This window comes from Lissotriton vulgaris, chromosome 2_1 (assembly GCF_964263255.1).
Source record: "Lissotriton vulgaris chromosome 2_1, aLisVul1.2, whole genome shotgun sequence".
NCBI lineage: Eukaryota > Metazoa > Chordata > Amphibia > Caudata > Salamandridae > Lissotriton > Lissotriton vulgaris.
The window spans coordinates 1,908,485,544-1,908,500,941 of record NC_141687.1 but is presented as its reverse complement, the minus strand read 5'-3'; the positions used below and the strand labels follow the sequence as shown (position 1 = coordinate 1,908,500,941).

At 39.2% G+C, this 15,398-nt stretch overlaps 1 protein-coding gene across 2 annotated transcripts in view; it reads right to left on the bottom strand.

The window, feature by feature from the left end:
* Positions 1 to 2,417: 2,417 nt before the first annotated feature.
* Positions 2,418 to 15,398, bottom strand: part of FAM174B (family with sequence similarity 174 member B) — a 163,011-nt gene continuing 150,030 nt past the window's right edge. For both annotated transcript variants that reach the window (XM_086958090.1, XM_086958093.1), the window contains exon 3: positions 2,418 to 5,466. In XM_086958090.1, the coding sequence (XP_086814216.1) occupies positions 5,463 to 5,466 (4 nt within the window). In that variant the 3' untranslated portion in view covers positions 2,418 to 5,462. The remainder of the gene's footprint in view (positions 5,467 to 15,398) is intronic.

The following is a 15,398-nucleotide window of genomic DNA, read 5'->3' as shown; positions in this document are numbered from 1 at the left end:
TAGTCCGGCAAATCGGAAAAATATGGTGGAAACCCACTCAGGTGTAACTTAGTAGATTATCACAATTATTTGTTAAACCACTTCCTATACATTTCAGCTCACTTACTTTGCACATGAACGATTCAGAGCTACATCCTTAAAAAACACATTTTGTATGTTTTTGGAGTGTGTAAATGATAGAATATTTTAAGGAAATATATTGAAGTAGAAGAAAAATAAATAAAAAAATTGAAAATGTGTTCACACAAGTAAAACATTCATACATACTTCGAGGTAAACTGTTGTATGAATGTTTGCTTCATACACTAGCATCAACTTACACATATTCCTTCTAACAGTCATTGTGTTTGGTTAGGATAATTTTATCTGTAGTGCAGACAGGGGTAATTTATAGTTCAACAGTGTATGCGATAAGTTACATATGTCTTCAGAAAACCAGGCAGACAGCTCACAAAAAATAGGGTAACTCTCCTCCTTAAAGTGAACTGTTCGCCATACATGGGTGCTTTGTACTGAAAGGTAAGATGCTATGGCAACTTGCCAGATCAACTTCACATTTGTTACTTCCTGTCTTTAACATCCCTCAATGTAAGTATTTTCAATGAACTGCAAGTATAGTTTATATAGAATTATAGATGAGTAACAGTGAATTAAGGGATGTTTTTCACTGAAGGTCTCGGAGTGGCATCACCTAGATGAGAGTTAAGCTAAAGTTTTCTATGATGTCACTCATAACCCATCAGAGAAAAATATCCCCGTAATACGTTTAATAAAATGTTATGTTGTCTGTGGCCCCCAAAATCATCTTACCCTGCATTCAACAACTACTCGGAGGCAGAGGTGAAAACCATATCCTCTCCTACTGACCTAAATAAAAAAATGATAATAATAATACACGGCCCCCTGCCCCCCACCCCCGCTACTTCCTGTGCTTTCCCTTTCCTTCCCTGCTTTCAAGTGCTGCTCTGACAGGCTCTCAGATAGCCCTGCCAGAGAAGCCTGGAATTTCTTTACAACGTAGCAACAGTATTAAACAAGTTCAGTTACCCATGGTTGCTACTTCATAGCAGTGAATAACTGGATTTAAAATCCAGTTACTCACGCGAATGGCTCTCTGAGAACCATGCATAAAAAGGATCTTATTTGAACAGGACTTCATATTTACCTCCTTATACTCACCCAATCTTACTAAATTTAGAAAGGGAAAATCAGTGTGGTCCTCACAATGTTTTGCAAAATGCATAAATCATTTAAAAGGGGCCAGTAATATAGATCCATGAAATTACTCGGAGACCTTGAAATTCGAACTTGCAAACATTGCTGCATTTACTCAAACAACAACCAGATAAATATCCTTCAAAGACAGGATACATCTTCAATAAATCAATACCTTTAAAGCCAGAATTCTCGAAGATGCACATTTAAACATGCTATCTGTTGCCCTTGCATTGCATCCTCTCCCAAGGGGATTCGAATTCTGTCTTTGTTGGTCACATTAACACACAAAATATACATGCACTTTGCAAAACGTGTACATTTCATATTGAACTGCTAAACCTTCATACAAATGAAAATTTCCTGGAAACAAGATTACTGTCCCTTTCAAGAGATTGCTCAGCATAAATGCTTTTAACAATATTAAATGAAATCATATCGTAGTCCAAAGCTCCAAGAAATGACTATCGAAACTGAAGCATGGGTTATACTGCCGATGCAAAAGCCTCGGGGAGGCACATTTTTAAGTTTGAGGTCAAACTGCGAAAAGGAATTTAAAATGGAAAAGTTTCATTTGTTTCCAGGTTAGTCATGAAATTTCAGTTTCAATGGCAGACTAAGTTCTGCAAGAAAAATTGAACACACAAGTTCGAATAAGTTTCAAGGCATGCCTCTGACCCGTATAAATAAGCCAATCTACAAAAGTCCAATTGGGTATCCTAACTGTGTTTCCAGTTTCTTTCCCCTTTTGTGTGGAAAACATCCAGAACATATATTTGTACAATTTACAGAATTATTTAAGAGAGAAATAGTAATTAAATGAAGGCTTAAATATTCTAACATTAAGATTTTTTTGAAGCGCAATGAGAGTCAGCTATGTAAAAAACATAAAATGCACGTGAAAAAAGCACACTAAAACATAAAAAAGCACAAAAAGTGAAACCCACCCAAAAAAAAATTAAGACTACAGCAAAACGGACGTAAGCTAATACAATGCATCTTTTACAACTACTCTTCCATCTAACTTCCTTGCATGTTTTAGTCATCAGAGCACTCAAGCATGTCATGAGGGTTACTCACCAACTTGACCAACCTTATATGTTGGTCTTGGAAATTATGTAGTAAATTAAACAAGTCAGGTCTCTGCCTTATGATTCTCATGATGGCTACTGAGTCACACATCAAGACAAGAATGTCAGTAATATGGTGCTGTTGAGTTCAACAACTATTCTTTAATTATTTGACAATTTCTCAACAACATTTTGACAAACAGAACCTGCAGTCATGATAGATAAACAATGGCGAGAACAACATCTGAAGGCTGTAATTGGCAACTAAACAATCTGGCAGTTCTTACCATTTTCATTAACACATTGGGAAATGACTGATCTAAGATGTGATAATTTCTATACAACACTCAAACTGTAATTCAAGATAAATGTGGGTTTCCTGCCTTTTGGAGCCTTTAGTGACAACATGACCAGGCCACAAGACTTTCATGTGGTCAGCAGTTCTCAAGCACGAAAGGGAAGGGATTGAGTAGGTGTGACATGTTTATGATCAGTATACAATCTCAGCACAAAGTCTCATGAGCATCCCACAGTGCCGAGCTAGTTGCACAGGAAAAAAGACAGGTGCAAGCTGTAGAGCAGATTCGAATGAAAATCTATCCCAGACCCCCCCACAACTGCCAAATTAAAAGAATTTAAAAAATATTTTATTTGAAATGTAGTTACAAGATATGGAAAGAATTCAGATTTTTACCTGCTCTTAAAAGACCAATATTTCAACAAATGCCAAGTAGTCTTCAAGGGTTAAGCGGGGTTCCAATGGTTTTAAAAGTTATTAGGATGGAGACCCACGGAGATGGCCAAAGCTTTCCCACATATTGAGGAGTCTGAATGTACTGAGATGGATACATATCATGGAAACTTGCAAATGAAAATATCAAATTAGTGCACTGCTCCACGTGTACATCTATGGAGTTTGGCAGCTTCATGTGTACATCTAGAGGGATTATCAGCTGCACATTTTGGTGTTTATCAGCTCCATGTGAACATCTACGAAGGTAGGCATTTCCATCAGATGATTCTGGCCTAACTTTCACCGAAACCTGCCCAACTACACTGAACAGGAACTTGGCACTGTTGAATGTGTGCAAACACTAGTAAATGTGATAGGTGAAAGGATTCCTGGGGCAGCACGATTTGCAGTCCCAGGTTTTGACACATGGCTCATTTCTCTGTTAATGATAAGAGTACTTTTATGAGCTGGTTGAAGGAGAAGATACATTTTAGTGCTTAAGATGTTTTTCTTGCAAGTTTAAGATGTACGTGATTATAGCCAATCTTGTGAGACTGAGCATACTACTTCATGATCTTCTGACTCAAACTGTAAATAGGCGGAAAACCAGCCACAGTCTTGTTCACTCCCAATTCTACGGTCTTGCCACTTTCTCCATCACAGCCTGGTTGCAATTAGACCCGGCAAATAAACCACTGTTTGTACATCATCTGCTGCAATAAACATCTAGTATGTAATGAGGTAGATGTGCACCACATCAAATTCCCAAAATCAGAATACAATAGCTTATAAATGAAAATGGCATAACAAAAAACAACTGTAGATGGTTAAGCCTCTTTATGAAACATACCCAATAGACCAATAATGTGGACACACTATGGCCAGGAGAGCTCATTAAATTAAACCTACATCGCTTTTGGTTTATCTTTGTGCACAGGGTGAATAAAAATAAAAAGAATAGCCAAAAAACACATGGCGAGTGAACAGGACTCAAATAATGGAACTCGTGAAATCAAGCTCAAGGGCAGATGTAGTACGGCTTTGCCGCATTTTGACTCTAGTTGTAACAAGGTAGTTCTATTGGAACTGGAACGAAGCCCATTACTAGTTTATTACAGAAAAAAACCTAGACCTGATGAACTAAAGTCCTTGGGAAAATAAAATTAAAAAGCAAAAAACCGTAAGAATAATAAAATAGTAAAGGCATCACATACTATCTCAACTGCACAAAACAAAAAAATTATTGTCCAAAAAACAACTTTAAAGAGCACAACATGTTCGGGTCGAAACCCAATAACTGCCCTATGGGAAATCGCCTTGACGTTACCTAGCGCCCTTTGATTCAGAATGCCTGATTTTGTGTGTGGTAAACTGCTGTTATGTGGCAGTGGGGGTTCAGTCTCTAGTGCAACAGTCCCTATCATTCTTTGGAGTGTTATTTTCTTTCTTATAAGCAATGCTGGTGAAAGATTTGACCATTAAAGTGGAAATGAATTACTATGAAGATGTGGTTCCCAGGTCACTCAGTTGTCCACACTTCCTATAAATTGTGCTCCTTTATTAAGACAACAGGTTATAATAAATACATATTGATGCAGACTTTTGTTGTATATGCTTTCATCAAATTCCACAATGTTTTTCATCTACTCTAGGGTTTTTGTTTAAAAAAACTGTTTGCTAAACAGAAAACAGTTCTAAGCTTCAATAGAAAAAAATAACTGCTAAAGGCAGCAGTAAGGGAAATAATAGGCAAACATTCAGGGGAAGGTAAATAAATAACATCAAAATCCTTTTAACTGAAAAACAATTCACTGTAGCTCTCTGAAACGCAGCATTACAATCTTAAGTTTTGCATTTATTAAAATAGGTTAGAGCGTTTTCATGCTATAGTCAGGACGAATACAGCAGATCTGTTGAATGTTAATTCTTTTGCAGACCCTTCCTGGTAATTAGTGTTATTACCGCCTAGTTGGTACAAAAGCAAAGGACCTCTTTATTTCATGGTCTTTGTGGCGACAGAATATTTTTCAGTTTAAGACAAGTCCTTCCAAGCTCTCTTGTAGTGCTAAATATAGTAGATACACATATGCGAGTATACACATAGATTATATACATGTAATAATATATGTGTATAGATGCCTGTGAATGTATGTTTGTGTGCTGTATTGCAATCTCTTAAAAACACAGAGTTCATAGAAGGCAAGACATCTGAGCTATAGTAAGTAGGGTCTTCACGAAGGTCACCTGGAAACAGTCTTAGTAGTTGAAGACCTGATGGCTGCTTGGATTCTTTTCATTAAAATAACAGTGTATGGAGATATATTTATTTTGCTTGGGTGCCACAGGGATGATGAAGTCTATCCACCTTCTTTCTTGAGGCTCGAAAACGACTCATGGTGTCTGGCCGCCCACGTTTCCTGAAGTGATAGCTGTGCCAGATTGGTTTACCTGCCAAGAAAGGAAGATACAGATGATACAGTGATTAAAAAGGACATTAACTTCTATGTCCTAAAGCGGCACCATTGTCATTAAGATCGGGTAATACTTTAACAGCTCAATCATGTAGCGTTCATTAGAGGACACAGAAATATTACACCCAGTGGTTACTGGTGGTCTTTGGGACTGGGACTGTGCTCCTTCACTTTCAGATTTCTGCAACGGAGTAAAGCAAGCACATTAAACTATTTTTAGGAGGGTTTGGGGATAGCACTCTGCCCCACCCGGAAACAGTTTTGAATAACAGGATCAAACAGGGCATTTTAAAGCACAATTTAATATAGAATAGCTAAAAAGCCTTAGGTTCTGAAAGGGCACTCTTGAAATACTACCCTACAGTACATTTATTGTGTGTGTCTGATAAGCCTGTACCTCCCTAGGAGTTGATCATATTTTCTTCACAGTTTCATATGGATGCCTCCCACACCTTCTCCCCATGTGTCAAGAATGATCTCCAGAATACCATGGCAAGCGTTATGTCATGAGAGTCCACCTTATGGCAATGATTACTAGCAAGTTGCCAGTGCCAGAATTAGACCTAGGTGTACTCCAGGTGCCACTGGTGCTTTAATATGCAAAAACTAGCTCACGTATGACCCAGTGAGCACTCTGCCATGGGCCACCTCTTTTCCATTCACCATACACCAAGAATTACCTCACAAACGCCATGAAATATAACACAGTTTTTCTGGTGTCGACTGCCAAATGCGTGGTACCTGGACATGTGGGCGGTGTCTTGTGCATCAGGAGTTCAACTGAGTTTATGCTCTCCAAATCATTTAAGTTAAGTCACAGTATTGAAGCCACACAGCAATATGTTTTTATTCTTGTAAAGATACAGTTAAAAAATAAATCCAATATATGAGGCATCTTTGATACAAGTTCAGAAAACGATGGCGATTACCTGGCATGAAAGAACACAATTAAGGCAGCTGATTCACTGTGCAATGATTAGGATAAAAGTTTAAATGATTCCAACAAAAATATACATACTATAGAAACAAAACATATACAGAGGTATTTCATCTAACGATTTAACTTAATTCCCTTTCTTCAACAATACAAGTTGTGGTTGGCCAACATCCTGCAAGACAGAAAAGGTTGATGGGGGCAAAGATATAGAGATTGCAAAGCACAGGAGAGGGAAATTGGTTAGTGACTCAAAAATGTAATTACCTGATCTGAAGTCTGTTATTCCTATTTTACAAAGAGATTTAATTACGAATTGTAAAACATTTAATGATGTAAACTATACATCAGCTTCATGTCAGCCTTTATTCAGTTTTTAAGTCTTATTCACATTTAAATCAAGAGATATGTTATATACCATACAAGCAATAATTGGCAAAGTCGACATATTTGATATATATATATATATATATATATATATATATATATATATATATATATATATATATATATATATATATATATATATATATATATATATATATATATATATATGTATGTATGTGTGTGTGTGAGTACAGACAACCAAGCCTAACGCACTAAAGTTCAGAAAAGGCATGTGAAAAATAATGATGTTTTTGTCCCAGCTCACTCTTGTGTAATACTAGGCCAAATGAATATTGAATGATTTTACCTGCAAAATTGTCCCACATGCATTCGAGTTAAGACAGAGGGGACACGATAAATGGCCAGTAGAAAAATTGTGATAATAGCATACTCCTATGGGCTGACCAGGATGTGAAGGACAACATCCCAAGCCAATGGGGAAGGGTTATAGAGCAAAAGAAACTTATGGCTGAATGAAGCTGAACCAAAGCTCCTTACAGTAAATATACAATACAATATGTACAACCAGAATGGCACAAGTGCCAAACACTAAATAGAATAATTCAGCAAAACCATCTTTATATACCTTTTGATCAAAGTGGTTACGCTTACAAATGGTATCTTAATGACAAAACTAACCAACAGACTCAGTCAAATAATGGAAGTACAGTAAAAGAATCCGTGAAAATGACATACTGGAAGCTTATGTTCATCCATGTATCATCCCCATTTGCTCTTATGCACTCATCTTCTAACCCTTTTGTACTTATTGAGAACTTGCCTACAAATAGTGCAAAAGTTAATCGGAACACGGTAGAAAAGTAAACACACTACGGGGTGAAGGATAAAAACCATGACTAGGGAATGAGCATAAGCAATATATATTATTGTTGGCAAATTGTATCTGTCAATTGCAAGTATAATGGAGGGTTTCAGTCCATCTAAATATGATCTTCTTGCGGACTTACACAAGGAAGGATCCTATTCTTGATTGTTTATTTGAGAGATTGCAGGGAATGGCGGTCCTCATGTTAAGGAGGGAAGCATTACAATAGAGGGATAATGGGAAGGCAATAAGAAAGTCTGGTGTGGACTAAAATATTTGGAAAATTGAAGGTGGCAGACCAAGGTATAGGCAAAACTAGTTTTGAGGAGAGGCGAGCCCTTGAAGCAATTTAAAAACTAGGATTAAGAATCTGTAATACAGTGCTTTGAGAACCAGGCAGTCTGGCGTCTAATGAGAAGAACAATGGGTGCCTGCAAAATTGCATAGGGATCTATGGCAAAGTTGAGAACATATTTCTAGGAATAAAAAATGGAGTAATAGGGGAGCGCGTGGCGCAGCAGAGCAAGATGGCCGCAACGTGAAGGGCTCGGCTCGTTCAAGCAGGCTTTTAGACGAAGGGCTCCCTTTTTCGCAGCGCCACCTGGAGGAAACGGCAGTTACGGTCGTCGGAAATATCGGGGCTCATTATGGCAAGTTTTCCGATCCTGATACGACCTGTTTAGCACGTTATTTGCTGTTTTCTCCCCTGCCTCGAACAGTGGCCGCCATTTTGTCTCTGCCTCTACGTAGCGTTTTTTTTTTCTTTTCTTCATTTACCATTGATGCTGCCTGATATTCCTGGAGGTTTTTCAACATATTTATGGATTGAGCGCAGGAGACAGAGAGCAAGATTGCTGTTGTCTGCATAGCAATTAACACAGCAGGGATCACCAAAGGAACACAATATCTCTGTTACTGTTTTGAGACCTCCTTCGTGCTTCTCCATCATGGGCTGGGTTAAATGATGGTGCACAGCAGGGATACAATTGAGACTACGCTCAGCAGCAGGAAAACACGTAAACAGTTTCTCTGTTGACAAAGGATGAACAGAGCGCGCGGCACAGCGAAGCAAGATAGCCGCAACTTGAAGGGCTCCACTCGTTAGAGTAAGCTTTTAGACGAAGGGCTCCCTTTTTCGCAGCGCCACCTGGAAAAAACTGCAGTTACGGTCGTTGGAAATATCAAGGCTCATTATGGCAAGTTTCCCGATCCTGATACGAACTGTTTGGCATGTTATTTGCTGTTTTCTTCCCTGCCTCTGACAGTGGCTGCCATTTTGTCTCTGCCTCTACGCAGAGTTTTTTTTTCCTCTTCATTTACCATTGATGCTGCCTGATATTCCTGGAAGTTTTTCAACATATTTATGGATGGAGCTTTCCTCTTCTATGCAGACATTACTTTGTTAATCCTCTTTTGGCTCCACTTTTCTTAGTTTTCGTTTCCTGCTCTTCAATGTCTTCCTTGCTATACCCTCAAAGGTTCCCTCAATTTTGGTGAGGAGTGTTTTGCGTGCATTTCGTACACAGTGTTCCTGCCGTATAGTTTCAATAGTGCTAATTTTATTTTGTCGCTTGCTCACTTCAGTGTTGCTGGAATTTTACTTTTTTCATTGATATTCTGCTGTTTGAGCGGTGCACGTTTCCAGTACCTCACGTTCCAACACATTTTGCCGCTATGCCTTGTTTGCGATTTGACTTTTCCTTATTCCATGGAACATTTGTACTACACTTTCTCTTAGTTCATCTAAGCTTTTTTTAATGTTTTTTTTTTGGTACTTTGTTTGGCTGGCTTTCTTCCTCTAGTCCTCAATTGCAATTTTCTTTGGTTGGCGTTTTCATGATGGATCCCATGCATTCTAATAAACCTCATGGAAATTCAGCAGGAGGTCGTAAGGAGCCTACTGCCTCTGCAGGTAAACGCCTCAAACAAGATCCACCTTCCACTTCCAAATCGCCTCTGCCTATCACTCTGGAGGACATTATGGAACAACTGCGTCTTATCCGTCCCTTCATGTCAGACACTGCCGCTACCCTTCAGAAGTTGGATGACAAATGGTCTAACCTTGACACAAGACTCTCTGATGTTGAACAAAAAATCAGTGATGCTCAAGACGTTGCTGCCACGGTTGATACACTTACCAAAGAAGTCAGTCAACTCAAAAAAGTCACGGAAGACTTGGAAAATCGCAATTAGCGCAACAACCTTCTTATTTAGGGTATTCCGGAAGGTTCTGAGGGGTCCGACTTGATCCAATTTTTGAAAACTCAAGTTCTTCCAATTGTTGGTCTTCCAAAGTCTTCGGATTTTAACATACAACGAGCTCACCGCTTGGGACCGAAGACAACATCTTCTACATCTAAACCCAGAGGTATAATTGCCTACTTCCTCCTATATTCCGAACTTATGACACTTCTTCATGCCGCTAAACAACATAAGCAGATGCTTTGGTCTGGTCATAAAGTCTTTTTCACTCAAGATGTTTCTAAACCTACTGTTTCTCGCCGAAAAGAATTTATCGACCTTAGACCCGCGTTGAGAGCCATCAATGCACGCTACGGTTTAATCCACCCTTGTTTCTTCAAAGTGACTTACAAAGACAGATCTTTTAGTTTTGATGATCCTGCTGATCTACCGAAGTTCATTCATACTCACAGAGGAGAATTTATGGAGCTGAGCAAGCCCTGATTATTTTGTTAATGTCTCCCTGTATTGTATTGTTTTATTTGATTCTCATATGTGCATTGTGGTCATTTTGTACCTGTTCATCTTTATTCTTGTTTTACAGGTTCTCCTTTGTGTGGCGTGTTGTCGGTGGTCTCCTTCCATATTCTCCCAATGTCGGTAATGTACGTTCCATCCCGCTGCTGTTTTCCCCTAGTGTTTGGTAAGTTCCCTTCATTTGTTTCATTTGGTCGCCTTGAGTCTTATTTACCTCTTCTTCTGTTCATTCTATATAGCGACTTGTCAGTTCATTATCTCTTTCTCGAGAAATTGTCTTGCTCCTCGTTGCCCCCCCTCCCACATTAATGTTTCTTCTTCAATTGTCCTTTATGACTAAAGCTATTTGGCTTTCTGTCATCTTTCTTCTGCTATTTTCTTCTGGGGGACTTTGCCCCCCTTGTACTTTTCCGACTTTCTTCACTTTTTTTCTTCTCCTTCCTTTTTGGGTCCTCTTCTATTCTTTTATTTTTCAGACTCTTTTGTCTCTTTTTTATTTTCCACCATGTTCTATCCTATAAGCTGCTGTGTTATCTCTTGCATTTCCAACTCTTCCTTTTCTTTCTCTCTTATTTCTTCTAACTCCTTCAGTTTACTTTTCCAGCCTTTTCTTTCTTTATTTTCCAGACACTCATTGTTAACGGTTTTCTTCCTTCTAAACTTCCTATCAACTTCCTATCTTTTTATTTCTTAATTTTATGAAAGGACTTCGTATTATAACATGGAATGTTAAAGGATTGCGCAATCCTGTTAAACGTCAAAGGGTGTTATCACACCTTGCTAGATTGAATTGTCAAATTGCAATGTTGCAAGAGTCACATCTCAAGCTCGAAGATTTATCTATGTTACGTAAGCATTAGGTTGGTGAAATGTTTTGTTCTTCTGCTGTTAATAATAAGAATGGTGTGCTTATTTTGTTTCATAAATCTTTAAACGTTGTATTACGGAACAAATTTTCAGACACTGATGGTAGATAGTGTCACGCCTGCCAACCCTTCCATGAAGCCGCAGACCGAGCAGACAACGAGAGACCAATCCAAGATGGCCACGAGGTTCTGCGCATGTGCGAGGAGATCGGGCCGGATACTAAAGCTTGATCTCCCCGCTGCTCTGGGCTTCGCACTCTAGTTTTCACGTCGCTCCTTGCGGCGCGCCACTTCCGCCTCGCCCGTCTCACTCCTTGGTTCCTGATGTAGCTTCAGGCTATTCTGTCCCGTACCGTTTCCCGGAAGATTTCCTTTTGATCTTAGCTACCTTAGACTCTTTGTGAAGTCCGCTATTGTTGCTATAATCGCTTTCCTGAACCTCGATGTTAGAGGTTAAAGCTTCGGAATTACCGCTTAGCTTTATTCGCGGTACCTTTCCGATTTTCCCTTACTTGTTTTGATACCCATTCTTTTCCCCAGTGCCGGCTGTCTCCTCTAAGGGTTCTGGAGAGGGCTCCCTCGGCTGCATTACTTGCAGATCCGCCTTCTGGCCGGACTTTGTTCCGTCAGACGGCCGGCCTTGCGAGGTGCAAGTTGTTGGTGTCCACTGTTGGATTCTGGGAGTTGTGGTCCGACTGGAGAGACTCCCCTTTATTATTTTGTTATTTATCCCAGTCCCTATTACTTGGAGTTTGCTTCACTTCCTGGATGTTGGCATTCGTCACAGTCCTGGGAAAAGACAACCTGGTAACGCGCTTGTAGCGCACCTTTATTATTTACCATTTTCTTTCATAAGGGTTCTGATGATTAACATGCCAACTGTATTTGCTGTTATTTTAGTCAGCTCTATAAGTCTACCACATTGTTAAGCCCATTGCTTAAAGGGGCAAGACTATAAATCACTACATAAAATAGTTTATTGACAAGTGGCACATTCCCTAGTTACAAACATTTATCCATGACAGGCATTTCGTGGTACCTATTCACTGTGGACATTTAGGAGGACAGATTTATTCTTAGTATCCCAGTACTCTCCCATTCCTTATCAGGTAATCAGTAAAGTATATACAGCATAATATGAGTAATGTTTGTTGCTTTTGTATGTATTAATTACCATTCCTTTACCAGCACCCGCTGCATCCAGAGAGAGAGCCATCCAAGAAGTCCAGTGTCTTTTCCCCTCTTACCTTGTTTTGTTCCCTCCTTTCCCTGCCGATCATCATTGCGTTCTAGTGTTTGATAGCCGCAAGTGGTGTAGGGGGGACGGGTTGGGCTAGACTTTGGTTCCTGGCCCTCCTGCAGAAATTCCTTTGGCTCCTTACAGATAGTTATATTTAGAGGTTAGTTAACAATCCCTAGTTATCCTTTTGCAATGTATACGGTCCCAATGAAGTGGATGTATCTTTCTGGAATTACTTTTCTCTCTTCACATACAGCTGAGCACTTAATCTTGGGTGGGGATTGTAATCAACTCTGGGATCCTTTCCTTGATAGGAAATCCCAGACCAGATATGTCCTGTATAGGATGCAGAAAGGTTTTTTCAAAACCATTACCAATAGAGGTTTAATAGATTCCTGGCGCACCTCTCACCCTGATACTCTAGAATTCTCTTTCTTTTCCCCCGCTCACAAATCACATTCTCGGATTGATTACATCTTTCTCACACAATCTGCATTCCAATTCATGATTAATGTCGATATTGGTTCTATACTGATATCTGATCACGCCCCTGTAATTATCGATATGGATTATCCTCTTCCTTCCCATGCTTCCAAGAGATGGCGCTTTATTAATTCCCTTCTTCTTGATACCCAATTCTCTGATCAATTTCTTTCATTTGCCAAGGAGTTTTTTCAACTAATCCTGGATTCAGTCTCTCGATTTCACGGTATTTGGGACGCTTTCAAAGCCTCTGCTAGGGGGTTTATCATTGACTTTGTGTCCCGGAAAAAAAGAAGGCCCTTTCACACTCACTATCGCTACTTAAACAAATTAAAGCCCTGGAGCATAAATACTTTACTTCTAACTGTCATGATGTTTTACCTCATCTTATTCAGGCCAAAATGCAATACAATAAAATTTCATGGGATTCGGGCAGAAATGTCGGTCTCAAATTTAATGCTAAAATGTATAGTGGTCGTAATAAGGCAGGCAGATCTTTAGCAAATTATTTTAAGATTAAGAAACAAAAATCTAAGATTGCAGCCATCAAAGATGATTCTGGAACTCTTCACTTCCCTGATTCTGCCATTCTTGATTGCTCTTCAAAAGATTACTCCTCTCTTTATACTCCCGAGACTAACCCATCTTCTGATCTTATTGATTCTTTCTTCCAAAGCATCCCTAAATCCCCTGAAAGCATTCCCGATCTCACTTCCCTTGATGCTCCCATTTCTGCTACTGAACTTTTGGAAGCTATAGCCTTATTACCTAAAGATAAGACTCCTGGCCCAGATGGTTTTTCTGTTCGATTCTTCCTACATTTCAAAGCATTCATGATCCCCTATCTTTTGTCACTTATCAATTCCTTTTTACTCAAGTGAGTCACATGGTTCTTTTACACAAGCAATGTTGTGTTTAATACCCAGAAAAGATAAAGATCCCTCTCTGTGCAAGAATTCTAGACCAATCTCCTTAATACACACCGATTGTAAAATGTATGCTAAACTTCTTGCCATACGCATTAACAAGGTAATTCCTAAATTAGTTAATATATACCAATCTGGTTTTGTGAAAGGACGCTCTATTACAGACAATTCTCGCACTCTTCTCAATATCATATACATAGCTTCAAAATCCGACGCCCCTATTGCAGCTATTACCTGTGACGCTGAAAAAGTGTTTGATAGAGTTAATTGGGATTTTATCTTTGGGTCTTTAAAATGGCATGGCTTCAGCCCCACTAATATTAATTTCATTAAAATTCTATATTCTGCTCCTACTACATCGCTCTGGGTAAACGGTTGTCAATCTCAATACTTCCCTCTTCTCAGAGGTACTAGACAGGGCTGTCCTCTTTCTTCCCTTCTTTTAATTTTAGCTCTTGAACCTTTTTTAGAGACCATTAGACGTTCTAAAGATTATCCCCCCCCCCCCCAGCGCCTTGAGACCCTTACGGTTGAGTAGCGCGCTTTACAAATTCTTGTGATTGATTAATTGATTGATTGATACAGGTTTTCACTTCCAAACTATCGACATCAAATTCACTGCTTATGCCAATGATATTCTCCTTTTTATTTCCAACCCAACTGTTTCCTTACCAACTTTATGTTCTTTATCTAAGTCCTATTCTAGTGTTTCGGGATACAAATTGAATGTTGACAAATCTGAAATCTTACCTCTAAATAAATTCTGCCTCCCCTCAATGTGTACCGTTTCTGGCTTTGATTGGGCTCCATCTCACATTAAATGGCATGGTATTTTATATTGTAATAACCTCAACCATACTGAAATGCTTACAAAAATGACAGCCCTCACTGACAGTTGGTCTCCTCTTTTCCTTTCTTGGTGGGGGAGGCTGGCCACGATTAAAATGATTCTTCTCCCCATTATTAATTTTTATCTCTCCATGCTCCCCATCTCTCTTCCTAACACTTTTTTTCACACTATTAATAGTTTGCTCATCAAATTCCTTTGGAATATTCGGAAGCTCAGAATTTCACTAGCCCGTCTTCAGTTTCCTAAACATCTAGGAGGTGTTAATTTTCCTAACCTCAGGCGTTATCATTCTGCTTTTTCTTTGAAACAAATTTGGACTTTTCTTTCAGGTTCTACCGCCTCACCATGCACTGCGTGGAGCGCTCTTGAACTGGCCCAATGTTCTCCATTTTCTCTTCTCTCAGCCATCCAGCTCACTTCACCCACGAAACGCATGTCCTTTCCTACTTTCGTCCACTCCAAGGCTTTAATTTTCCCCTCATTTACTGCGCATTTCCCTTCCACCGCCCTATCTTTTGATATTCCTCTTTGGTAACAAGAACTTTAAGATTAATAATTGCACTTTATTTTGGAAGGAATGGATAGATAAAGGCATTATTTCCCCTCAGCATTTGAGGAAGGATGATACTTTTTTTATCCTTTTCTGAGCTTCAATCCTTATATGACATTTCTCCTCACC